At 38.9% G+C, this 26,179-nt stretch overlaps 1 protein-coding gene across 3 annotated transcripts; it reads right to left on the bottom strand.

Moving 5' to 3' along the window:
* PKD2 (polycystin 2, transient receptor potential cation channel) lies at window positions 1–26,179 on the bottom strand. 3 transcript variants are annotated; one of them, XM_062574338.1, is made up of 15 exons: window positions 25,755–26,179; window positions 20,039–20,152; window positions 17,373–17,506; window positions 16,753–17,003; window positions 15,774–15,998; window positions 14,739–14,967; window positions 12,660–12,830; window positions 11,322–11,503; window positions 10,115–10,235; window positions 7,600–7,698; window positions 6,470–6,591; window positions 5,445–5,562; window positions 5,040–5,203; window positions 4,147–4,294; window positions 1–3,089 (listed from the first exon to the last, which is right to left on the bottom strand). In XM_062574338.1, exons 1-15 carry the CDS (start codon window positions 26,176–26,178, stop codon window positions 2,856–2,858), a joined length of 2,736 nt encoding a protein of 911 aa, XP_062430322.1. In that variant the 5' UTR covers window position 26,179; the 3' UTR covers window positions 1–2,855. The 3 variants fall into 3 exon arrangements, with proteins under 3 accessions (XP_062430322.1, XP_062430325.1, XP_062430324.1); XM_062574341.1 differs by lacking the exon at window positions 25,755–26,179 and adding an exon at window positions 23,657–23,681; XM_062574340.1 differs by lacking the exon at window positions 25,755–26,179 and adding an exon at window positions 21,214–21,302.

Genomic DNA, 26,179 nt, shown 5'->3' with positions numbered 1-26,179 from the left:
TTTTATACATTATATAAAATGTTTATTAGTAAGTAAAGTGCTCAGTTTTACAGACCAATAAATTCTTGATCATTGTAGAAGACCTGCATAATTAACAGCTTCCTAAGAAGATCAAAGACTTTACATTCTTTCCTATGCAAACAACCTTACTTTAATAATAAGTGACAAACGATATTAGAAAATCTAAAATTGGAAAATAAACCATAATAAAAATGTTCAAAACATTTGTCAAATTGCCATGCACTTACTGCAAGGCCCATTGTCAGCACACACGGGTACCCCATGAAAACTTACTGCACTTCAAGATGAAGTTTGTTATTAAGTAACGACACGTTACACAAATATACTTGGAAAAAATACAGCTATGAAAGCAAACATTTTGGTTTTCATAATAAACACATACTACAAAAGAAAGAGAAGCTGCATGATTGAGTTTACATGCTGAAAGATACATTTTTACAGGAAATGTATTTAAAAACATGCTGATAGGTTTTGTTTTGCTTTTTTCCAAAGCAGCCCTGCCTCACCAACAAACAACTGCTACACCGCTTCCTCTCCGCACTCCCCAATTCCCGCTGCCATAAACCCCCAGAGCAGTGTGCCACGTGCTTTAACAGCCACAGGCACAAAACAGTTTTCTTGGTAGCTTTCAGCTGAATGCTAAAAAGCTCAAGCTGGGTCATTTGAACAAAGCTAGTAATTTTAAATACACAGTCTATTTAAATACTATCCTGGCATTTAGGCAATTGCTGACCCTATAAACCCAACATCTGTTAAATGTTACATGAGCATAATTTGTTAGTATGCCTCGAAGTTTAAACTGTGAATCATGACACTTACCAACATGGTACACACCTAGGATATGAATACAAAGACAAGATTTTGTATATTGTAAATTTGATTGTATTGTCTGTTTTCCTTGCACACCAGTTAACCTTACGTAGAACCAGTATTAATTTTAATCAGAAATGCTAGTTTAGCAAAGCAAAGCTTTACTCGAGAAGGCTTCTAAGGTCCAAAACCTTCTGGTAAAGGCAAAACAGGAGCTTAGTCTGAGCACCTCTTATTTCACACAAGCACCCTAACCATTGTATTGCTGGGTGTGTTCTGGGATAGCAACAGTCTGTTTTGAAAAAGTCTTCGAATTTTATCCTAATAAAAAAGGGGCCAAAAAAAAGGAGAGGAGAAAGAAAAACCTTCACAAAAATCATGATTTGTCTTCCTGCTTTGTTCTATTCTTGATCTACTACAAAATTCCAGTCTCCACATTAAAATTCCTTCTTCTCCATCTTGCATTAAGAAAGTTTCTGTACATTTAGTTTCCTGTAAACTTACATACAGGAAAAGGCATTATGAAATCTATGAAATCTAATTATGAAATGTTATTTATATCTTGTTAAACAGGCATTTTTCTCTGTATTGTCTATTAATAGCTTAAATGTGTGTTCGATTATGTAGCTTTCCATTTTTCTTTAAATCAACTGTAAATCTTTAATACAAGACTGCCATCTTCAAGGAAAAAAAAAAAAAAAAAAACAAAAAACCCAGCACACACAATTGACAACCTCATTCCCCAAACCACTGTGTTACCTATCAAAACATGCTGCTACACAGAGCTATAAATACTATGCCTTGATGCTTTCTATGCAATCCTACATATTTTCAGTGTTGCACCTCCTTCCAAACCCAAAAAGTGCTCTGCAGTCTCAGAAAACACAGAACGTGAAATACTAAAAAAAACAAAAAAGCGGTTATAGCAAAAACACCTTGCCAAAGGGAACCAGCATTGCACTCCAGGAAAAAAAAGCATACGTAGAAATGTATCTAATAATGTTACAAGCAGGTCTATTAAACGTAAGTACAGGCTAAATATGCAAGACAAATGATTAATATTTGACAGAACACTTGATTGGCTTTTTCCAACTGTCCACAACTTTTCCTTGTCCCCTTTCCCCTCAAACACAACAAAGGCTGGTTTTCAATCTCATGTGCTTTTAAGGAATATACTTTCTGCAAAGCGATCGTGTTTATCTAATAAAATAAAGTGCGGAATATTCATCCCGGATATACTTAGGTCATGAAAACGTGGCATTAAAAATAGACACAGTGCAACAAAGTTGATAACAATAACATTAGATGGGCGAAGAGGCCGTTCTTGAACATTACTTTTAAAACACTAATGAAATAGAACATATGTACTGCATATGGTCTCTCTTACAGAAAAAGATGATTAACAGGTTTACAAGCAAAGTACAGTTCTGTTTAGAGAAATGCAGTATTTCTCAAAAAATAGACAAATTAAAAATGAGCGCTTAAAATTAATTAAAACCCTAGTATATCAAGAAAGATTCTGGAAAGTAGGTAAAAATTCAGAGTATTAATACTTTTTTAAAAGTATCAAGTGCACCCATCTGTTCTAGAGTTAGCATTTCAGAATTGTACTTTCCAATGGAAAGCATAAAACTCATGCTCATTCATTGGAAACTTTTGAACACAGCAAGTACCTACTGTAAATTTCATCTAGATAGTTTGTTGCCCTCAAGAAACTGTTCCCTGTAGCATATGTAGAGAAACAATTCTGTGCAGCGAGACTTTAACACATCTCGTTTACATTCTGTCTTCTGGAAATTCATTTCCAAGGCTAACTAATCTCAATACTGGTAACTTTGACCTGACACATGGTTTATGTAGTTTTGAAAATTCCTACAAAGAAAATATTTATTTTTACCCACCACTGATACCTTTCTTTAATGGCTTGATCAGGGTGATCACCTAACTCTGGGAAACAATTTAAATAGTGTATTTGTTGGCTTAATACTGACCTGAAACGTACAGAATGAACTACAAAGTTAATCTTAAACATGGATGTTACTCCCCCCATTTCCTCCTCCTCCATCAATACCATCCGACTGCGAGGAAGATGGTCGGGAGCTCCTCGAACGAGGCTGGCCATTCAGTCCAAGTGGCGTACCCAAACGATGGCTCATTTGGGATGCTGTATCATCCGATTCCCAGCGCTCCAACTCCTCTCGCACAAGCCGCTCCATTTGTTCCCTGTGGATTTCATTGTCTCGACCCAGTCTTTCATCCTAAACAGAGAGAAGATACAAGCTAGAAACGCAGGTTCCAAACCACAGGCTAATCAAAACACCATACAAATACGGGAAACCGTAATAGCATGCAAACTTTTCCGTGCACTTGTGGAGAATCACAACTAGTGCTGTAAATAGTTTTCTTTCCAGTAATGTACCTCCCAGACTGTCACTTTCATTTATGAAAGCACATTTTGTATTACAGTTTCTAACACTGAAATCCACCTTCAGAAATGTAAGATATACTGGAGACAGCACACCAGCAAGACAGCCCCAGTTCAAGGATCAAGCAGGATTGTTGCCTGCATACGGAGCAAGGATCAGAGGCACCATAGCTGTGACAGGGCAGCTGCAGGTCCGATCTTAGTAACCCGCCAAGACAGCTCCTCTCACCCACCCCTAACTGCCCTATTCCTGCTGTCCTTGCCCCATCAGAATGCTGACTGTCTGGAGGAATAATTCATCTGGCCTACTGCCTCTTCCCAAAGGGTCCTTAGGAAAGAGGTGCGGGAGGGGAGGTAAAACAGGACAGATAACTTTGGTGACAGAAGCAACCTGCGCCCACCTTGTCACATATAGCCCTGGAAAAGACAGGTCTTAACTGTGTGCACATGCAAGAAGTTCTTCATCAACTGGGAAAAAAACATTGTGTACAGCTCGCTCTGGCAACAGAGTAAGTTGTCGAGGCCTACCATGCCAGATCACTTGGACTCTGCCAGATTAGTCCACAAGGAGCTTGAAATGCATCAAACATAGCAAGAGATGAATGAGCTCCTTCAGCCACTACTGAACACCAGTTCAGGGGTACAAACTGTGCTGTCACCCCAGTGTGACACAGGTCTGCTAGAAGACCGGTTCTAATACCAGTCTCTTGGATCATGCTTCTCCATTAACACCAAGGATAAATTGCCTGGCCAAAGCACCCACCTCATCTTCACCAGAACTCCCCAATCCTTCCAAGCAAAGCAGTAGCAAAGAAAAGCACTAACTATAAGCAAGCCAGGCAGGCTGTTAACAGCAAGTGATGAAACACAACAGCATATGGGTTTCTTACCTCTGTCACTCCATCCAGTAGTCTCCCTAACACATCTCTCCTTTTCAGTTTGGCCCTCTCCATTGCTTCAAGCTTTACGATAACAGCATCGATCTTGGAAACAATACTGCCAATAGAATGCTCCATGCGATCAACCCGCCTCATGAGCCTGAGAACAAGTGCAAGCTTCAGTGTTTCTGACATTTCCAAGCCAATGTCATTCTAGCATATTAATGCAGAGAAAACGCAAAAGGATGAGATGGCATTTTATTTCAAGCCAGGCATCTGACTTCACACAATGAATTCTACTGTCCAGGAAAGGAAAAGGTACACAAGAGCAAGAAGAGAACACAGGCATAAAGACAGAATGAAAAAAAAAACCTACGTATTCTATTCTGTTTCCCTGATTTGGGGACATCTTCAGCATTTATTGGTTCTAGTTACTGATCTTCTTCATTCAGTTACTGTTGGTATAATTACCTCCTACGGAGATCCATCACTTTAACCAAAACACACAACCACGTGTCAATCAATTAAAAGCAATAACTGAAGTTCTTGCTGAAACTACAGTAACCTCAAGATCTTACTAACGTAAAAAGCGGAACACACTTCTGCCATTATTGCAACTCAACCATTTTCTGTCTTTTCAATGACTACGTTTTAAAAACAGTGGGTTTTAGGATTTGTTACTGATTCTTGTATTGAGTCTCTCTAAAGTACTTGAAATTCAGGTATTACCTGACAGCTATTAAAAAGAGCAACCCAAGAACCTTAAAAAATGCAGTGTGCACCTTTCTGAATAACTTGACTAATATTCAGAATTATAGGGGAGACTTGTAAATATCTGAAAAAAATAAAGCGCCTAACAGAAAACCCCACAATGCAAATACACTCACCGACACGGATAAACTTACACTTGAAACTCTTCGTAGGAAACCCCGCTAGAGCTGCTGCCCCTCCTCCTAGAACTGTGTCCACTGTCTTCATCCTCGTCCTCCTCGGAGTCATCCAAGCTCCGGGGGAAGCTGCGGCTGCTCAGAGGACGCGGCAGAGAGCTCCTATCCAGATCGAGATCCTCCTTCATAAAAACACAAGCCACAGACAGACAGAACATAAAAGACTTTCATCTGCACACAGGGGACAGAGGGTGTCAAGGCTGAAGACAGCCTGCCCTCCATGATCTCCTCTTGCCTTTTTACAGTTCCGCTCAGAGAACTCAGCCAGAGATGAGAGCAAATGTGAAATGAAACCAGCAAATCAGTATAGGGAACAGACTGGCTGACGGTGCGGTTGGTATACCACTCTTAATGTGAACTCACCCTCTCTTTCTCCAGGTCATCTCTCATCTGCTGATGTTCATGTTCTGTCAATTCCTGGTCCCCATCCTGGTCGTATTTGGTAAATATTGCTTCAATCTCTGCATCAGTGTGACCCTTCCTGAAAAGGTCATAAAAACAGATCCCTTACTTCTTTTAGTTTTTCAGACATTGAACAAACTTCAGGTATTAGAAAAACAATTTGGTCCCAACAAAACATTTCATCCTCAAGCCAAAGACACAGCTGAATCCAGAAATGCTTATAAATTCTCCCCACCAAGAATTCAAAACACTGACTGCAGCACAGAGCTCAGCCCTCACCTTTACCTTGTCTTTTTTTTTCCCTCCCCCTTAACAGCATCAATTTTCCTCAGACTGCACCCTACTCCTTCCCAATTCACACTTTTATCTATCCTTGATTCTTCCCCCTTGCTTAGGCTTTTGCTTCTTCACAAGTTCCTGTTTCCGTTCCGCTCTCACAGAAAAATTACTAATGCTTCAAAGGGCTTAGACCTCTGCTTCCTCAAACCCTCTCTTCTCCACAATACAGTACCTTGAGGAATGTGGTCTCTAAAGCATGAACTCCTTCCTCCAGTGTGGGATACTGCCTTTCTGCAGTGACACCAGCCACAATACAGACTCCACAGGCCACAGCTCAGTAGAGCTCGTTAGCCAAGACTTGTCTGTCATATCAAATTGATATACCATTCATCTCACTTTTTTTTCTCTTTCCTCTTTCTCCATTCCCATGCCACAGATTTTTTAATTCACTTTTTTTGCAGTGCCCACAGATCAATATGAAAACAGTGTTTGCTTATGAACATCTCTGCCTCCCACTAGACATAGGAAAAGCAAAGCTTTGTTTCCCACTCACCAATAGAAACAAAAAGCACTCTTCTGTGTTGTCCTTATATGCATTAGCATACACTTTTGCTGCATTACAGAGGCAAGAGAGACTTGAACCAAAGACTCTGCATCACAAGTCTCTGGCTGCACAGTGAATCAAGATTAATAACCAGGTTCCTTACCCTTTTAGATCTTGTCGGAGCTCATCAAAATTTAATTTCCCTCCACCTTGTCTCAGGCTTTCTGAAATGTCATCAACAGTAGTTTTCTTCAATTTAAGTTTGATCATGGCTTTGTTGTAGCCCTAGAAGGAAAAGTAGAATTCTAGTGTTTTACTTCTCATGAAATTTTAACACTTCATTTCTAAGACTTCATTTTTTTAAGAATACAGAAAGCAACAGTGTACACTTCCATTCAGTGTTCTAAAAGTTCTACAAGAATCTATCTTTTCCGCCAGTTTACCTATCTTTTATTTCAATATTTACATGAACAACACACAAATACTCTTGCAGCTAAAGGTAAGGTTTCCATCATTCAATTTGCAATACAGATCAGCAGAAATGAGATGTTTTGTCCCAGTAAGAACCTTTGGCAGTTACTGACAGTAGTTAAGTGACAGCATTAAGTAATGAGGACAAACCAGACACAACTTATTGCAGTCATTTTGAATACCTCTGATTCTTCAGTTTGAGAAATGACTTTCTAATACACTGGTTTTGATTAAACTGGTTTTAATACCCAGTCTCCAAGTTCTAAACACCGAATTACTGGTCATGCTGAGTATGCATTTAAACATCTCTGCACATGATACAGCACTGCACCCATGCCAGCAGGTGCATGTGTTTTTCCCAAGCTGGGATTCAGGTCAAGTTCTTAATTGTGTATTAGACAATCTTACTGGCAGCTAACCTTGGGAGCTCCCAATGCATAATCCAAACTTGACTCATCTCATTGCACAGAATGAGATATGACCAAAATAAGAAGTAATTCAGAATTCTGTCATCAAACTCAGTGGTGGCTTAGCTTCATCAGTTCAATATTCCAGTATCTACCTTGATAGGTGAATCTTATTTTGTATTCAGTAGGCTGATCCTTTGATTCAAAGCTGTGTTTTGAAGTGACTAAAATGAGTTGCAATGCAAAGTTTTCATTCTCTTAATTTATGTTTGGCTGTGAATCATTTACATTAACTAAGAAGTGCACATTTTCATTAGCTGTTGCCAATTTTACTTTGTATAGTTTATACAGCATTATACGGAATAAGTTCAGATGTGAGGAACAAGACACAAGACAAACGAAATACGACTTTTACCTTTCTGATAAGGTCAGAGAGTTCCATTTCCGCCTTCTGGTGTGCCATATCTGATTTGACTTCAGAATATGTATCATTGATAATGGCCAAAAACATGTTCTGTTCATAAGAGAAATAAAAATCTCACTTTATTTTATATACATATATAAAATTTCAAACACTCGAGATATTGAAAACATGATGACCTGCAGTACCAAAATTTTTAATCAAGACTACTAGTTTGGACGTAACTGGGAGATTACACTCCAAAGAGAGTTCATGTCTACACGCAGCAGTTGCAACAACAGTTCTACCTGTGAGGCCCAACTTTTTCATTTAGCAACTATGACTTGATTTAAGCAACACAGCTGGATTACCAACAGAAATACCCGAGGATGCAAGTTAACTATTCACTCTGTAGTAACCAACACACACACACAAAAGATTGTTATCTGGCTACAGATCTGCTTGCGGTTCAGACTAGAGATGAAGAAAATGGATTAAAATCAGCTACTCGTCATGCGCACCACAAACTGACAAGAGTTTCGTTGCTTGTTCAGACAAACGGAGAAAAGAAATCAGCTTTATGGCTGCTGTGCCCAATATTTAATTTAGTAGGCCTATACTGTCATTACTGAAAGGGTCCTGCTGAACATAGAACAAACATTACTAAATTACAAGTCAGACATTCAAATCAGAAAGGAATTAGCTGAGTTACTGGCATAGTGAATGTGTCATTCTCCTGCACAAAGGCTGTGTTAGGCAGGATTTCCTCATGATTTAAAAAAAAAAAATCCTTTTAGAAAAATAATTTTTCATTGTCTTTACTCATTCTTGCCCAATAACAGACAAATTAGAGATAACTTTACTAGCATCCATTTTGCTTTCCGCTGCCCAACAGTAAGAGCTAAGGATGCTGCTTATTGTCCATCTTTTCTAGCTTTGTTTCACAGCTAGGTCTCAGACTGGTTTTAAGGAGCCCACAACAACATTTCACTCAACACAAACTGCAGGTTTAGCATATGTTTATAAGCACACAACCTATAGCTAGTATTTCAGATAACCTGTTGTGCCTTGGCAACCTAACTTGTGCTCTCCTGCTGCCCATTAGGGAAAAAAAGTTACTTTCCCTTTGCAGATCACTAGGCTCCATTTCTCTGAATCTTGTGAAGTGCTTCAGGCAAAGTCTGAAACACGCTTCTGAAACCACGCACTTCTTTGGCTAGGGCGACCTGCGTGTTATTTGTCGATTGCTTTCATTTTCCATCCCACTGAACACGTAGGGTTCTCCCAATTCATTACTAGTGGATAGCCTAGATAAAGTCTTCTCCCATCATGTGCACAAATAGTATCTGAGTCCCATTTCTCCTCCTCCAAAAGGAAAATTAAAAGCCTCATTAGGTATACGATGTCATTATCATCATAGTTATGATACAGGATTGATGGCCAACTTTAACGTTAATAAAAACCTGCTTTAATAGTTGCCAGTTTATCAAAGCACTGAGAGATACCCAGTTCTAGGAATAATCTCAAGATCTGAAGTTCACATCAGTAATGACACTGCAGTGATATCATTAGAAATGAGGTCACTATTCAGTAATGCTAGTGCTGAACTGAGAGCTATGTACATGTAGAAGACACCAGGGTTCTTTACTTGCATAGGCATAAAAATGAGTTTATTTGTTCTCCTAGGTATCTGCAAGGAAGTTTCCTCCCTGTACTTCATATTATGTAACTTATTAAACAGATTAACATGAATTCTATATTAACAGAGGATACACATACACAAAAAACCCAAAGATGACTACCAATACACTGTTTGAATTTATTTGGCAGACTATCATGTCCACAAACTGCCCCCCAGATAAACTGAGCCTCTTAAAATACTGTTCATCAAAAAATTACTTAGGTATGCTGCAGCGGGAAGGTAAGCTCCCATTTGTGCTATGGAAAGACAGGGCTCAACTTTGCCCTGGTAAGGGAAGAGAGGGAGGAAGCCTTTCCTGGAAAACTTCCCCATCTGAAAGGTTGCTGCACTGCTGCTGACTTAGGTTCTTCTATAGGCAAGCTGCGTGTTGCATGTACAAACTACGCAGCTATGAAACTGCTGGCCGCGCATTACAGCATTTCATAAACAAAGAGCCTGTACGAAACAGTACAGCTACTTTTCACCAGACAGTATGGGCTTGCTGTGCACGCTGTTAACAAGCGAGTCAGGGTTTACACTGTAGAAATACTAACAAAAATCTTGGTAATAATAATAATGAAAAACAACCACATGGAGCACTATAAGGGAGTGACGACATACACTACAAATCTATTTTAAATGAAGTAAAAATGAAAGAGAGTGTAGTGACAGGCTATGCAAAGGTTAGGGTCCTCTGCATACTGCACATATACCATTACCAAAATAAGCTCCAGGTAACAGGGGGGAAAAAATATACATTAAAAAAACAAAACAAAGAACAAGAGATGCAAAAATGGCAATCTACCTAAAAACAAATGTCCCACCCCGCATAAACAAAGGCATACATACCAAAAGAATGAAGAACATAAAGAACACAAATGTAGTGAAATAAATTGGTCCCAAAATTCGATTTGCTTCTTCAACCTCTGTGAAGTTAAAGTCTCCCAAAATGATGCGGAACTGAGTAAATCTTAAAAAACAAAACATATCCAGGAGTTGAGAAAAATACTTTTGGAGCTGTGCAGTTTTCAGCCTGCTTTAGTGCAACAGTCTGGCTGATGGGCAGCAGAGAGGTCTGCGCTATTTTAATACTGAAAAGGCATTGCAATTTCCAAACCTTCATGGCCACCTCTTAAGTATAACTGAACTCCGCAACACATTCAGCAAAACTAAGATAGTTTTGGTCACAACTGATGATGGGGGCAAGAGGAAGTAGTGACAAGTAATGATTATCATTTTGAAACGTTAAGATACTACTTTGTCCCTGCCCTATACCTTTTGCTTCTCACATATATATAAACCCAACTTTTCACTCTCTGAAGTGTGCTCATACAGTGCCAAGGTTGAAAAAGGCTCTCAGCACTACCAGTATATTTTAAGTTCCTCCACCTCTGCACAGGAAACTTTGCAACACTCTTCCACAGTATGGGGAGCAGGTGGGGGAATAATGTAATATAAAATACATCTTGTAACAGGACAACCTGGTAACTACTTCACTTTGAATCAGATTAGGTTGTATGAAATCAGGAAAGGGAAAAACTGATTAACAACCCTCAACTAAGTCTCCTCGTTTTCATGGACTCTGCCAGATACTCAGAAAGTTATTATTTGGCTGTTAAACACAGAGTCCCTTTGTGAGTCAACCAGCTGAACGCAAAATCAGGAACACAGCATTATTATGCGTGTAAAGTTTCAGCAAGCATTATAGGGTGCTGTGCAGTAATTCAACTGCTGAAGATACAACCGTTGGTCACATCCCTAGACAAAGCAGTAACTGTAAGAACCCTGTCACTTCTGCCAGCTAAAACTTGCTATTTTTAGCTCAGTGACTTAATTATATTTTATTTTTAACCTGGCTTTGGAGGCAGTTCTTAATCAAATGATAGATAAGCAAGCCTCTCTAAAAACGTTATAGTTACTGAGCTATATCAACAGTGAGATCCCTAGAGCTTATCTGTTTAGATGGCTATTACAGGATTTGTTTAGTTTCTGACAAAGCAGCCAAATCCATTTACCGATGTATTGAGAAATTTTTTGCATTTATTACTGTACTTACATGCAGTCCTGGAAAGTGCTGAAGTCATCAATTTGAGTGCCAAACACAAGATAGGCCAACTGAGCATATGCTAAGAAAATAATAAAAAACATAGTAGCAAAGCCAATGACATCTTTGACACAGCGAGACATGGTAGTGGATAACTGACTCATTGTTCTGTTGAAGTTCACAAATTTGAAAAGCTGTTAAAAGAAAAAAGAAGTAACTCTGAAGACAAGGAAGACAAGTATTTATTACCACAACAGCTTTACATATGAAGTGTCTTTCTGAATTTGACTGGAGACAAAAAGTCAATCTATATTTAGAAATATATCACTTCCCAAACACACTGAGGCCTGAAACGTGAAGAAAATTCTGTCCACTTGCACTCCTCTATTCCTTGGTTTTATAGCAGCGTTACTGAGATGCTGCCAAAAGCCTATTTATTTATCTAAAGGGCAAAAGGAACAAAGCCTTAATTTTAATATTTTCAATGCAGGTTTTAGAAGTCAAGCAGTAAAAAGTCAAGAATGATGAGATGAAGCTGTAAGCTTTCTACTTTGATCTCAGAGCTGACCTTGCTCTGAGTAGGTGATTGAACATCTCCTGAAGTCCCCTCTCGCCTGAATTATTCTGTGATAATGCAATTAGTTGTTATTTCTTAAAATGAGCCACTTCAATTTTTAAACTGTGATGTAAAAATTACACGCAACTTTGTTTTATAACACAACAGAACATTTAGCTTGCTTTGTACCGTAAGGATCAATTTGGAATAAAGTGGAAATTCACAACATCATTCTTAAGTTTCCTACTATCAGACACTTTATTAACTAAACACTTTAACTAAACATTCCTCTGCAACTTTTTACATATGGAGGACAGGAAAATGAGTGTGGACCTGAAGAGTAGTAGAATCAGAACGGAGACAGTAAAATAGAGAGATTAACTATCGTATTATGGCTGGTTTGGATATGAATTGGACTTAACTACTTCTTCCAAAGATTCAGAAATTTTGAATACATAAAACAGGCACAGTTAAACTAGGCTGGGAAAAAACAGTACCTAATAAGCAGCACTGCCTTACTAATTCAAGAATAACAAAACCATTTCTTCATGTATATGCTCTGACAAAGCACCACTACTGATTGTATTTTCTAGATTTAAACAAGGACCATCTAACTCAGTGACAAAATAACCTTGATTTCAATCTGCAAGAAGTCATCATCGTGTGCTGACTTTCTTCCGTGACCATTTTTAGGAGAAATGTTCCAAAACTCACTGAAGCAAACACATGAAATTCAGAACATTTCAAATGCTTCCATTCTAATGTTAGAGTAAGGATACATGTCTTGGAGTTACCTTAATCCACACAAAAAACACAGTGACTGCAGCAATATTGTTGAACTGTATTTGCCAATATGCCAAAGGTTCAAAATTGGGAAATGAGTTTTGATCTTCCAGCAGTTTCTTCAAGAGCATATCTACAGTTGATGTCCTATAGATGTTAATTCCTATAGCTACCACAGAGAGCTAAGTAGAAAAAAAAAAAAAACATAAACATATGAAAGGTGATAATTTAAGTACAGTTTTAGAGCAGCTGGTTTTAGCTATGTAAGTATGATAAAGATACATATGAGGAACTTCATGCTGTTCATAACAATACTACACTGTGAGCTTTAAATAAAAGCAAAGAAATATATATATATATATATAATGTATATAATATACATACATACATTTCCCCTCCCCCCAAAGCCTTACTGATTCTATGATTCTACGATCCTGGCTGCAGAGCTGAACTTTCAAATGGGAAAATATCAGCTAGGGACTGCACAGAGTCAGGATCAAGTCAGAGATACAATCTGATCCTTCAGAGTCAACCCAACTTGTCACCAAGTACATTAGTGTTGACAGTCAGGCAATTGCAGGGACAGGGTGAGCTGGAGTTCACCACCTTTCACTCAAAAGCAACTGAACAGCACAGTGGCTGTTGTATGAGATAGGATCCAAAGTAGGATGTTTGGATAAACCAGAAAATGCATTCCATAAGGCAACCATGACCAGACTACAGACAAATAGCCTGGAAGAAAGGTTATATACAAATCCTTCCCTTGCCACAGTTGGAGACCAAGATCATGGTGAAGCCTAGTGGGCTCAAAAATGCAGTCTTTGCAGAGAAGAAAACGTAAAGGGAAATAAAAGAATGTCCACGCACCCCACCACCCCTTCCCACCCCAGCCTGCAAAGACTCAGAAAGACAAAAGGGAAAAAGAGTAAAGCGCAGACACATAGCAGCAGGCAAAAAAGAAAAAAGGAAAAAGAAAAAAGTCAAGTTTCTCCTCTAGAGCACAAACTGATCAATACTCCCCCAAAAAGTAAAACAGAGAATCTGTAGTTTTATCATACAGATAAAGTTCTCTCCCTGATCTCTGCAAACATTTTTTTTATTATTATTAATATAAGTGATTTTTTCACTGTATACAGCCAGGAAGTATACAATCCTTAATTTAAACAAGGGCCCTCAGACAAAGTATAAACACAGAATTCAACCCTCTACGTGAGCTAAATTTTAGACTCAAATATACCTCATTGACCACAGCAGCAAAATGTCTCATTTTTCCCTTGATAAATATAAAAATGGCCCACGGTTCAAGCATAACCAACCTCCTAAATAGTTCTTCATTTACAAACCCTTTTGATGCAAGTGTATTTTCTCCAGCTTAGAGGTATCAAATTCAATACTAAAACCTTAGGTTTGTCCTAGCCTGAAGATACAAGATGAACACAAGACAAGAATTGTTTCAGCACTGCTGGCTTTATATACTTTTGTTAAGAACAGCTTGATATAAGTAGAGTGATTTATACTGTGCAGCTTTAAATTCAAAGCCCAGATTTTCTGCTAGATTCACACTGCTTATTGATAACGCTGTCTACTTTACCAAGAAAACAGTCCTGACAGCTGCTAGGACTCTACAATTATGAGATGCTACTCTTCAAACTTGCTATTAGTTGGCCAGTATTTTAATGTCAAGTAAAATTTTTTAGCCATTCTTTGCAAACATATTCAGAACCCTGTCCCGTTTCTCCAACTGCCAAGCACTACTTTATGATTTTCTGCTGTGATAGATTATGTCAGACATGTGGAAATGAAAAGTAGGAAGTCTCTTTAAGGGCTGCATCTATATTTACAATAACTGGGAGAAAGTTTACTGAACAAACACTCAAAACCTGTCATACTCAAAAGCACTGACTAAACTTGTCCTATTCGGATTGAACAGCTCAATAAGCCTGTAAGTAGCCTCCCTGAAGTAATGACAAACAGGGCAAACAGGAGGATGGCCCTATCCCTTAAACCCACAATATGAATTTTGAGTCATTAATGTCTCCCACAGAAAGCATCCAGAAAGCAATTTTAACGTTATTATAAACATTACCTACCACAATGATCAGGATATCAAGACAATTCCAAAGACTTCTGAAGTAGTGCAGTTTATGAATGTGAATTTCTAAGATCTCTTCCACCATATAATAAAGAACAAAAAGACAAAATGCCATTTCACAGGCTGCCAAGAAAAAATCAAAAGTAGAGATGTAGTGAATTAGCTTCACTGGCTGAAACTGCCAAGATGTAACAAGGCCTCCAGTAGCTGGAAACTCCACTAACAACCTGTTAAAAAAAAAGGAAAAAAAAAAAAAAAAAAAAAAAAAAGCATTTAATTGAAGCAATGTCCTTGAAAAGCACCATTGAATACACTTAAGAGACTTGTTTTTATTTTGGAGACAGGAAAAAGTCCATATATGATTCAAGTAAGACATTATGCAAAACAGAGGGTGTAAACCTGAGTACTGCTCACTCCGTTTTGACTAAACATAAGAAATTTCAAAAACTGTGAGAAAACCAGAAACAGAATGACCTGTCTGCATAGAATCATAGAATAGAATCATAGAATCAGTAAGGTTGGAAGGGACCTCTGGAGATCATCTAGTCCAACCTCCCTGCTCAGCAGGGTCACCTAGAGCGTGTCTCTCATGTGCTATCTAAATGAAAAACTGATGTTGCATATCTACCTTGTGTACTTTAGTGAGCCAGGCCATTAGAGAAGTCACCTGCAAACTGAAATGTACACAAACTCTTGGGGCATCAGGAGAATCACAACTGCCTCCAGATGTTGAGTGCAGCTGCAATACGGAGTCCCACTTCTTTGATAGGGAAGCCTGCCACAAAGCACCACCAGAAGCATGCCAGTGAGAAGACAGGAAGGAAGAAGTCCTATCCAGATCAAAGAGAACGCAGCTCTACTTTCAGGGACATCCAAAACACATTCTGAAAGAATCAAGTAGGAGGCACTTAAGTAGTTTGGAACAAGTTCACCTTTAAGTAACACACACACTTACCTATGCCCTCAAAAGAAAGTAATCACAGGTAAATCCCCAGTTGTGCTATCTGAACACTGTCAGTGGTTTGATACATACCTAACAACACAAAATAGGTTGATGTTTGCATTGTATACGGAGAAATCAATGAAAGCTGCTCTCGTCCCTCTGTCCAGCCACAGGTTCTTCTTAAGGCTAGCAATCTGCACAGCTGTCATTTCTCTGGTCCTTGAGAGGTCTTGATAATAACCAGCTCCGCTATATGTGGCAATCAAGCCCCAGTGGCTGCTCCCATTCAAATCCTTCTCATTGGTGTATGTCCAACTAGTTTAGTAGTGAGACAGAGCAAATTACTCTTTCTACTTATAATTAACCAAAAAAAAAAACCCCCGCACAAAACAAACAGCCCCCACAAATCAACAACAGAACGCTCCAGATCAATTACTTAAAGTTGCTTTCATCTCAAGAAGTTCATTTCATTTCATTTCAAGAGATACTTGTAGAAAGTTTTGATGTTTGTACCCTGGAGAAAGGGTTTACAAAGCTCATTTGACAAACAGAAGCAAGAAAATAAGATAGAGACAGGTCAATTTTCTGTGAAAATAGAATATTTCAATCCACTTTTACATTTATATCCTCTTAGGGGAAATAAAAACCAACATTTACATAGCTACCCTTTATAATGTAACCCACACATTGTCCTCCAAGAGAAACAGTACTACCCCCATTTTTTGGCCAGGGAAAATGATTCATTCTAGTAATACAATCCTGAAATATGGAACAGGTGCTCATGACCCTAAGTACTGTACCTAGACCACATCGCATTTGCCACATGCTGAAAAATAACAGCCACCGATGGCATAATGACAACACCTAAACTCAAGTGGGTTAAGAACACAGTCCTCTTCAAGTTTGGTAAGGTTTCTCCATAAACAGAATTGGCAGCTGCTCCATATTTATCTAGCCTTACAGAGAGAACATGTGGCAATTACAGAGTTGCCTCTGTGAAGAAGAAAATCAGTATATCCAAGGCAGGGAAATACACATCTGCCTACGTGTCTACAAGAGTACTACGTACGCTGTTCCGTTTCGAAGCCCAAAAGGAGCAGTGTCTTCATTAGCTACAGAATAGACATCATAGCAGTCTTTGATTTCATCCTTTAAATCTTCAGGTATTGAGCACGAACCATTTCTCACTTTCAGCTGCCGAATGCGAGGCACCCCTAGAAGCAGGTTCTCATAATAGATGAAGCTTTTGTTTTCAGCCATAGTTTTGTTGTTATACCACATTTCCCAGTAAAGACCATCCAGCAAAGGGCCTTCGGTGAACTGCGAAGGGAGAGAGAATTTTAGTTTGCATGTTGCCAGCACTGTTTTCATAGATCTTAATTCTGCTGAAATGTGAGAATAGCAATGGGTAATTCTTCTGATGTTAATGCAAACTATCTGCCTTAGCACTACCTATCCTCCAAAGACATTCTCTAACCTTGCCCTACCCTGCTCTGTTGGCATTATCTAGACCCTAAACTTTGACCTTTTAAAAGCCAATTTTCCTCTAGTGCTTTGAAATTGTCCATACACAAAGAGATCTGTATGAACAAACTCACTATATTAAAAAAAGACCTTGCAGATTAAGTTCACAGATCCAGACAGGACAAATCACAGCAACAGAAAAATAGCAATAACTTTATAGAGTACCTTCCAGAAGTCATCCATTGTGGACAAAGTTTTGAAATCAGTTTTCTCCATTTTTGATACAGGTGTTTCCAGGAAGAGCTGCGACATCACCCTTGTATAATAGTACATACTGGAACTCACTGTCCCGTAAGTCACTGCACAAGATTTGGTACAGGGTGAGAAATAGAAGGTGGAAAAAAAATAAAACAAAAAGTACTTATTTGCTTATTTTGAATACACCAAGTTGTACTTGAATAGATTTTGCACTATGAAGTCTAAGCATTAGAACAAAATGAAATCTACAGTAAGTAGTGTTTGTCTTCAAGAAGCGATTATAATATAAAATCAGCAAAGAACAGATCAATCAATCAGCTTAAATTCCAATTTTTCTCTTCCCAAATTTCATCTGTTATTAATACTGCTACAAAAGTCAACTTCAAGAAACACAAAGGCAGGATGTAGCAGCCTGATGCGAGGAAGCTAGAGCCATTTTAGCGGTCTTGTGAAATCCAAGGCATCTGTAGAGAGCTGGCACAGATGACATGACCTCAGGAGAACCATGCCCCACTTGAGCAGAAAATAGTGGCCAACCAGGATATCCCAGGGCATCTCAAATGACTCTAGACATCTGTGGTTAGACAACTAAACACCATCTGAGACATGCACTAGTTCTACAAGACTCTCTCCACAGAAAATAATAGCTACACACTACTTCTCATCCTCAAACAGGCCCAAATATTTAGCTGAGAACCACACAGAACAAAGTGATACACAAAGCCAAGATGGCTTGAGAGAGCAGTCTTTAGCACAGACACTTTTACTGCCTATAATTGCTTAAAACTGCTTCAAGACTAGAACTCTGAGAAGCCCCACTCTGTGACAACTCTGGAGAGGACCAGTTATATCTAGTACTACTACTATATCTAGTATTTTATCTAGATTACAAAATTTTTCATCAGTTTTGACAGTTCTATAAAAACATTTATTACAGGGACAAAAAATCTTTTATTTAGCAACCAGAGATCAAGAACTATTTGTAAAAAACATCTGCTGTGGCATGGGGAATGTGTGACTTAATTGTGAGATACCTGAATTGTCTCTAAAAGTGCTCTTTCAAAAATACAAGAGCGCAAGAACTGTCAATAGCATTTAGCCTGCACTGAAAAGCTTCCTAGCATATTGTGCCAAACCAAAGACCAGTATGTCCCATAGTTATTGCTTAAATGTAAAATTGAAAAGGACATAACTTCAAAAGAGGTTAGTTTGTTAGAAATGTCTTTAGACGTTTAACACACCACACTTTGCCTTCATTCTGTTACCAAAACCTTTTCTATAGTAAAATAAATAGTGAACAAATCTTTTCCACTGATGGTAATTTCATTTGTAAGTCCACATCAAATTATTCAGCTGACTATTATGTAAAAATGTAAATTGTGTAAACTGAAGACTTCGGAATTTTCATTTTATTTTAATTCAAACTCCTCACTACTACATCTCTCCTGGTGATATGGCATACCAGCCACAAGTATTCTTACTACCTTACATCCATAAACCTGGATTATACATACTTAATTGACTCAAGAAGGAAATAAGCATGATATTTAGTACATAAGAATGCCCACAATACAACACCAAAATAGCTATGCCAACCATATGAAGGGCTTGTTTTGTTTTTGTAATCCTGCTAAAGACAATCCAGACAGACTTGCTTTCTAAGCCAGTCTACAAACAGGGTTTTTTTTTTTTTAATATAAGATTCACTTTCACAAAAAAAAAAAAAAAAAATCCAAAAAAATATAAACAAAAACTTGTCCTGTTCATAACTGATCATAAACTACTGCTTAAAAGTCACTGACCTGTCAGGCACATAGAATAGAATTGTTCATGCTAAAAACTGGGGGCTTGAAACACATCAGCCTTCCAAAGTTATGCTAACTTACTGCATAGTTTTTGTTGTTTTCTTCCCTAATAACCAAAGAAAAAAATTATTTCATCAACACTATACTACACTACACTACTTTAAGTTTTATTTTGAGCTATCTTACTAGTATATTATATATATATATATATATATATAAATATAAAAAAACACAAAAAATTGTTTTGACTATAAATATAAAAATCTTATAAATACTGGAATAAAAGTGTATAATGCCTTCAAGTTTCCAAGACCAGAAGAGACAACTGTTCTCAGAACTATTTTATTACATATCAAGTTTAGGCATTCAGGTCGTAACCCTTCATGGTGCTATTTGAGGCCTGTGTGAAATGTCCTATATAATCAATGCTCCAACATCACTAAGGCTCTTCATCTCTCAGAAAAGAGCAAAAAGCTCAGTACAGACCGCATTCTTAAACATTTATATCCTTATTTTTATCCTTATGTCTGTACGCTTCAGACAACGTGAGTACTGGAATATTGCTGGGTATTAGGCTGGAGATCCATCAAGCTCACTTGTGTAGTAAGTTCACATTTAATAGAGTGGACTAATAGCCTTTTCCACGCTGACTACAGAAGCAGGAGCTGAGCGTAGAAACAAGGTAAAAAAAACAGTAATTCCAAGTATTTGCCTCCACAACTACCCATTAATTACTCTCCTAAATCTCTGAAACAATCTTAATTCTTGAATTATAGGAGGCATAAAGGCAGTACAGAATTGCAAGCATCAACACTGAATAGTACTTACAGACACACAAGACCACAAGAAAAATCAAGTATGTTATCAGCTCCCGTAAAACACTTTTCAGATATCGCTCTCTGCTAGTGTTGTTTTCTTCCATGAGTCTTGTGCCCCAAAGACCTTTCAAGAAAAACATATATAATATTATAAATACAGTATCTAATATTAGTCATGTTAGTTACATAATTAATCAAGAGATGCCTTGCTTGGGCAGCTGGCTTTGAACACAACCCATGTCGTGTCTGCTTTAGGTTCTTCAGTAGATTTTGAACTTATCTAAGTGACAATAAGAACAACTTCTTTGGCTTGCCCTCCTGTACGCACATGCCATCTCATATATATCATATTTATTTAGTAATAGGTCAGCAGAACTTCTACAGAATTTGCTCCATATTTGCCAAAAGTGCTGAAATTTAAAACCAGATGGCATTAAAAAAAAAAAAAAAAAGTATACAAAGGCACACTTTGACAGCTAATCTTCAAGAAACACAGTGCAGTGTTTTTTTTTAAATATGCCTATGAAAACATTAACTTTCTACCCGAAAGGAGGATAGGTCAGTCAAGCATATATTTAAAACACAGAACAACACAGAAAAAAAATGTAACTTTCCTCTCCCTAACAGGAAAGACATGTCCAATAAAGAGACAGTAGGGATCCTGGTGATGTTTGCTACATGAATTTCTTTCCCTACACAACAAAGAATTACCACTGAAATGTTAGTAGTGGTCTTAATGAACAGTTGCCATTTAGCAGTCAAACTAGCCAACTGTATTAACTGAACTACTTGGGGCTGTCAGTAGCTTCATGACATTATACTTGACATTCTCAGGAAGATCATATAAGATACCTTACTGAACTTTCGTTCTCCCTTCCAAAAGGGTAACAGTGAAGCAAAAGTGGCTTTTAAGTAGAGTCACCAAAAGAAACAACAATCTGAGAACAGAAAGCAGTAAGGAACCATCAACTCACTTCCTGTGTTTAATACAGGACAGAGAAAAGCTGGGAACAGCTGCTTAAGTTCAGTCCAGAACTGTTACTTTCCAGTAACTTCTCTTTATTTAAGATTAAATAAAGCTAGTCAATATGACCTTAGTTTACAGGGGCATTAAGATGGCAAAAATGTCTGAATGTGTGTGTGTGTAAATATGTCTATATACATTGCATTTACAGTTGTGCGTACGTAAATAAGTTCACTCTTGCAAATCACCGCTAAGCTTCCATCCTTTTCCTTTTCAGGTATTTTAAATGCCAGACCTTGAAAACATCCTTTCAGTTTCCAGTGGATGGAAATGAAGTAACCTCAAAATTCCTAGGAAAAGGTCTTAGATCCATCAAACATACCACATTAACTTGAAGTTAAATGGAAAAGAAACAAGGGGTTGTCAAAACAGATTATAACACTGACAAGAAAGTCAAAGTTTAGTGCTAGTCACTGCTGCAAAGACTAAGAAAGACAAATGGCTAAGCTGCCTGCTGCAGAACTTAATCGCTAACTAAGACAAATGAGTAAGTGAGCTCTTCCATTCACCTGCAAGCTGAGGTTCAAGAAAAGATTAACATGTCAGATATTTATAAAGGCCTTTCAGCTACTGCAGTTCAAGATGCGATCTAGTCACAACGTCAACGCTCTCCAGCATAAGCACAGAAAGTATTAATAATCTCTGCATTAATTTCTCTTTGTTCATACTCTTTAATTAATCAATTATACCCTTCACTAACGTCTATCATTAATATGTGATGCCTGCCCCCCAAAAAGATAACTTTTTCAGAGCTCTTCTTTAAGACTAAGTGTGAAAACTTAAGAGACAAAAGACTACAGCTTTATAATGTAAAATGCCAAATTCTCCCCATTAGGTCATTCTAGAAGACAAAAAACACAAAAACAAGAACATTTACAGAGTTATTAGTAATAAAGAACTCAACAAATCCAGCCTTTAATAGAGCACGTTGCACTAGCAACGTTCATAATAAAGGAAGGAAAACATTACAGAACAGAGAAAAGGCTGGAAGGGCCAGTGAGCTAAGCTGGCGCGAGAGCAGAGTCCTGGCTGTCAGCACATTACTCACCAAAAAGAAATGTAGCAAGCAGAAAGCTTGCAAGCTCAAATTCTGTCATATTAAAACATTACAAGTCAGCAAGGAATGGAAAGTTACATGTGAAAAGAAAATAAATCACCTGAGATCACACAATCACCTCTGCATTAAATGAACTCTGCATTTACCTAACTACTAGCTTGAAGTTTGTATTAGTGGCCACATTTTTAGAAGACACTTTTTACTCTTTTTGTCATATTAAAATATTGTTTAAGATGCATCAAGAACAGTGGTGGTACACAGTGCTGGATTAAGTTCACATTCCACTGTGAGCAACAGAAACATTTCATTTCTAGCCTTGATTAATCATTTTCAGTTCATGCCTTACATTAATCTGCTACTCATCAACTTTTTGAACCATCTGTATACTCATTCATATGTGATTGAGTTTCTATTCACTTATGACAGTGCATAGTCTTCCTGTCCATCACACTTACCAAAATCCGTTATCTTAAATTCTCTTTGCAGGCATTTTTATTTCACAGCAAGAAAAATGTAAGCTGTCATTTAATATCACTCAGCTGATGAGTGGCAACACGTTTACCTATGGTAATGCTATCATATTTGATATCCAAATGATTACTTCCTCTTATGTTCAATTCTGCCCAGTCAAACAGCACTTCATTAAATAAACCCATGCCAACTTTTCTCTAGTTATCTTCTAAGAGAGCTAAGACAGTTTCACTTCAACAATTCCACAAAAACTCAACCAAAACTTTACCTACTTTTTTTTCAGACTGCAGTATAACTTATTTTTATATCTAAAGGAGATCTAAAACCCAAAGTACTGTGCTGGCCATTTTCCAGTCATCAAAGGTTTTTGTTGTTATTGATGAAATGTCAAAAGAACTATCAAGCTTTAACAGTTACCCTTCAAACACCCTATTATAATTTCAGGCTTGAAATCACCGTTTCACTACATAGTCTGCAATGATTGCATTCATTAGAGAAGGTTAGTTACCTATGCACCATGCAAGTACAGCACCCTAAGCAACAGCACTGAAGTCACGTCTAATTGTTTCCTGTGCCTATGAAATTAATGGCAACAACATTCTCTATGTTAAAGAACTAGAAAGGGACCTGTCTACTATGCTACATTTGGCTACACATACAAAATAAACATGGGTCAAAAAAAAAAAAAAAACAGTAGAAACTGTGCATAGTAAGCACATGAATAAACCTAGTCCCAATATTCACAGAACACAAAACTAAGTCTTTTTATTTTACAGCTAAAAGTAGGACCTAAGTAGTGCACATTGTCTCCAACACGAAGAAGCAGCTTGATGCATAGCAATGACTGAAAGCTTTCTTTTGCTGTCTTCCATTTCAAGAACATCTAATTTGCACTATTTTCCATAGAGCACAAACTTTATTAATATGCTCACATCTAGCTGCACAAAAAGAACATCACCATTGTGTAGGCTAATGTTCCAATATCAGAAGTGGGTTTTAACTTCTGATTTGTAAACAGAAGTTTACAAATTAAAAGTTCTAGTTACTGTTTGTGCATCAGCTCCCAAACTGCTTACTTTAGCCCAAGATCTGCTGCTTAGGGAGCAGGACAGGCAAGGGACCAGTCTGTCAGAAAAGCACCTAAACATCTCCTCCTCCAGCAACTTCTGCCTGATGCTGATGCCACTAAAGGCTTCAGCTCCATTCATGCTGCCCAGCTCAGCAGACAGCTTCTCCAGACTCTTGGTGCCACTGCTCACTCAGCTGAAATAGGTGAAAACGCATGAGTAGATTTAAAGAAAAAAACAGAACAAAAAAAGAAAAAAAACCCCACGAACCACCACATACCAAAAAGAACCCCTCCTGCCCCCCAAATCTCTCCTGAACTGTAGACACAGATGAACTATCAATGGTTCAATAACGTATTTTTTTGTTAGGATGGGCTCTCTTCAGCTCTGCCTTCAGGTTCAGTATGACTCAGAAATCAGCAACAAAAATAGTCCTAGTGCAGATACTCTATTTTCAAATTTACCCCAGAAGCCATGACTGAGACCAAATAGCAGCAATTTAGACAAACCACATTACATAATCATCAAGAAGTTGCTGCTATGTTCATTTTCAAGTAACACTATTTTTTACTCATTTACAGTAAATACAGGATGTTTCTTCTCAATAATAGCAACAGCTAGCAGAAAGACAATATTTGAACAACTATGTTACTATTTAGCTGTTTGTTTTGTTCTGTTTTTTTAATAAAAGGACTTCACTTTCTCCATGTTAAGCAGCTCCTTTCCTAAGCATTTATATACCTCAGGGACTAAGCTAAACACACCATTAAAGACTGGACACAGCAATGTCAGTTAGTTCATATGGCGTAACTGTCATTGATACTTCTTTCTGAACAGTCCAGTCTCTTGCTATAAAGTGACTCAATTCATTGAACAGTCTCCCTGTAAAATCTGCTGGAAAGACAACATAGTCTATTCCATAATCTCTGCAGGTTTGACTTACATCCAAGTAAAATACTAAAGTGATCAAGAGGGATTTATTTTGGTGCAATACAGCTCAAGTCAGAGAAATCAGTATAGCAAATGATTCTTGAATGTGCATAAGAAACAAAATGAACATATAAATGGTACATAATAGTGCAATTTGCAAGTTCCTGTTTAAAACACTTCTGCTGGTTCAGTGACAGTCAATAACACTGCTTCTCATCACTTCAGGAAATCCATGTTTTATGAGAAAAAAAGTTTGTTTCATAAGAGGAGCTTACTTTTGCCACAACTTTATAATTAGAAACATTTTCTCTGATGCTGTAAACAAATCCTACATTTATAACCCTCAGGTCTTGATGCTGAAATTTTATGCTTCTCTGAAGAGGAAAGGGAGGGGAGTCTCACACGAGCCCCCATAACCTTAAACTCAGGGAATTCCCCAATCACTGTTTTCTCCGCTGTGTCAAGTCAACTCTGCATACCGTCAGCTCAGTACTGAGTTACCACGGTGAGAGTATAACACTCATTTGTTATGCTCCTGTTCATGTTTCAAGTTACGTTCCTGGTCACCAGCTGTACTAAGGGCGCTCGCAAGGCCCTGAAGAATACTGCAAAAAAACAAGACAAGCTTAACACCCCCCAACAATCCCCCTTTTCAAGCATAAGTAACTCCCCCAAAACCCCTTTCGCAGGACAGAGAATACCAAAAAACAGAGAAAAAGGCAAATACTTCATCCTGTCCCCCACCACACCCTGAAAACCTGGTGCTGGATCAGGAAAGCTACATATCCAAAACCTAGGCACAATCTTTTACACTGAAAGCGGCTAGGGCTAGCAGGGCAGGGGAGCAGAGACCTCTCTGCTACAGAGAGCAGGAAAAACTTAGGGGAGGTAGGTGTGTATGTGTGTGATGGGAGCAACAACCAGGTTTAGAGAGCAGGAGATAGCTGCATACGAACAGGTGGGGAGAAGGCAAGGGGCGAGCGTGGATGGATAGATGTGGGACAGGAAAGTCGACAGGTGGAAATGCAAAGAGGTGGGTTAAAGAGAAAGCAAAAGGAATTAAAAAAAAATCCCAAGTATTTCCCTCCACGTAAATCCTCAGGAAAAGGCAACCGAGGTGTCCGATGTGAGGCAGACCGGCAGCGAGGAGCGCGGAGGCCGGCCGGGCGGCTCTTACCTCGCAGGCGCCTCGCCAGGCGCTTGGCCCAGGCCGCTCGGTGCGGCGGGCTCCCGTCGGGCGGCACCTGGTGGCGGCCCGCCGCCTCCGTCCCGCTCGCCGCCGCCGCCGCCCCGCCGCGCCCCGCGGGGAGCCGCCGCTGCCGCCGCCCGCTGTCGCCGCGCCCCGCCGCGCCGCTGTCTAACGACGACGAAGCACCGGCTCCGGGGCTGCCCCACTCCACGTCCATCTCCAGCACCGGCCCCGCCGCCGCCGTCGCCGCCTCCTCCTCGGGCTCGAAGCCCGGGTTGTCCCGGCTCCAGGCCTGCCGCGAGCAGGAGGAGAGCGGCGGCGACGGCGGGCAGGAGCCGACCCGCGCCGGCTCGCCCAGCCGCTCCAGCTCCAGCTGCTCCCGCCCGCGCCGGCAGCCCCCGCGGCCCGCCATG

The sequence above is a fragment of the Rhea pennata genome, chromosome 4 (genome assembly GCF_028389875.1).
Source record: "Rhea pennata isolate bPtePen1 chromosome 4, bPtePen1.pri, whole genome shotgun sequence".
Taxonomy (NCBI): Eukaryota; Metazoa; Chordata; class Aves; order Rheiformes; family Rheidae; genus Rhea; species Rhea pennata.
The sequence above is the reverse complement of the archived record's forward strand: the minus strand, read 5'-3'. Positions and strand labels throughout refer to the sequence as shown.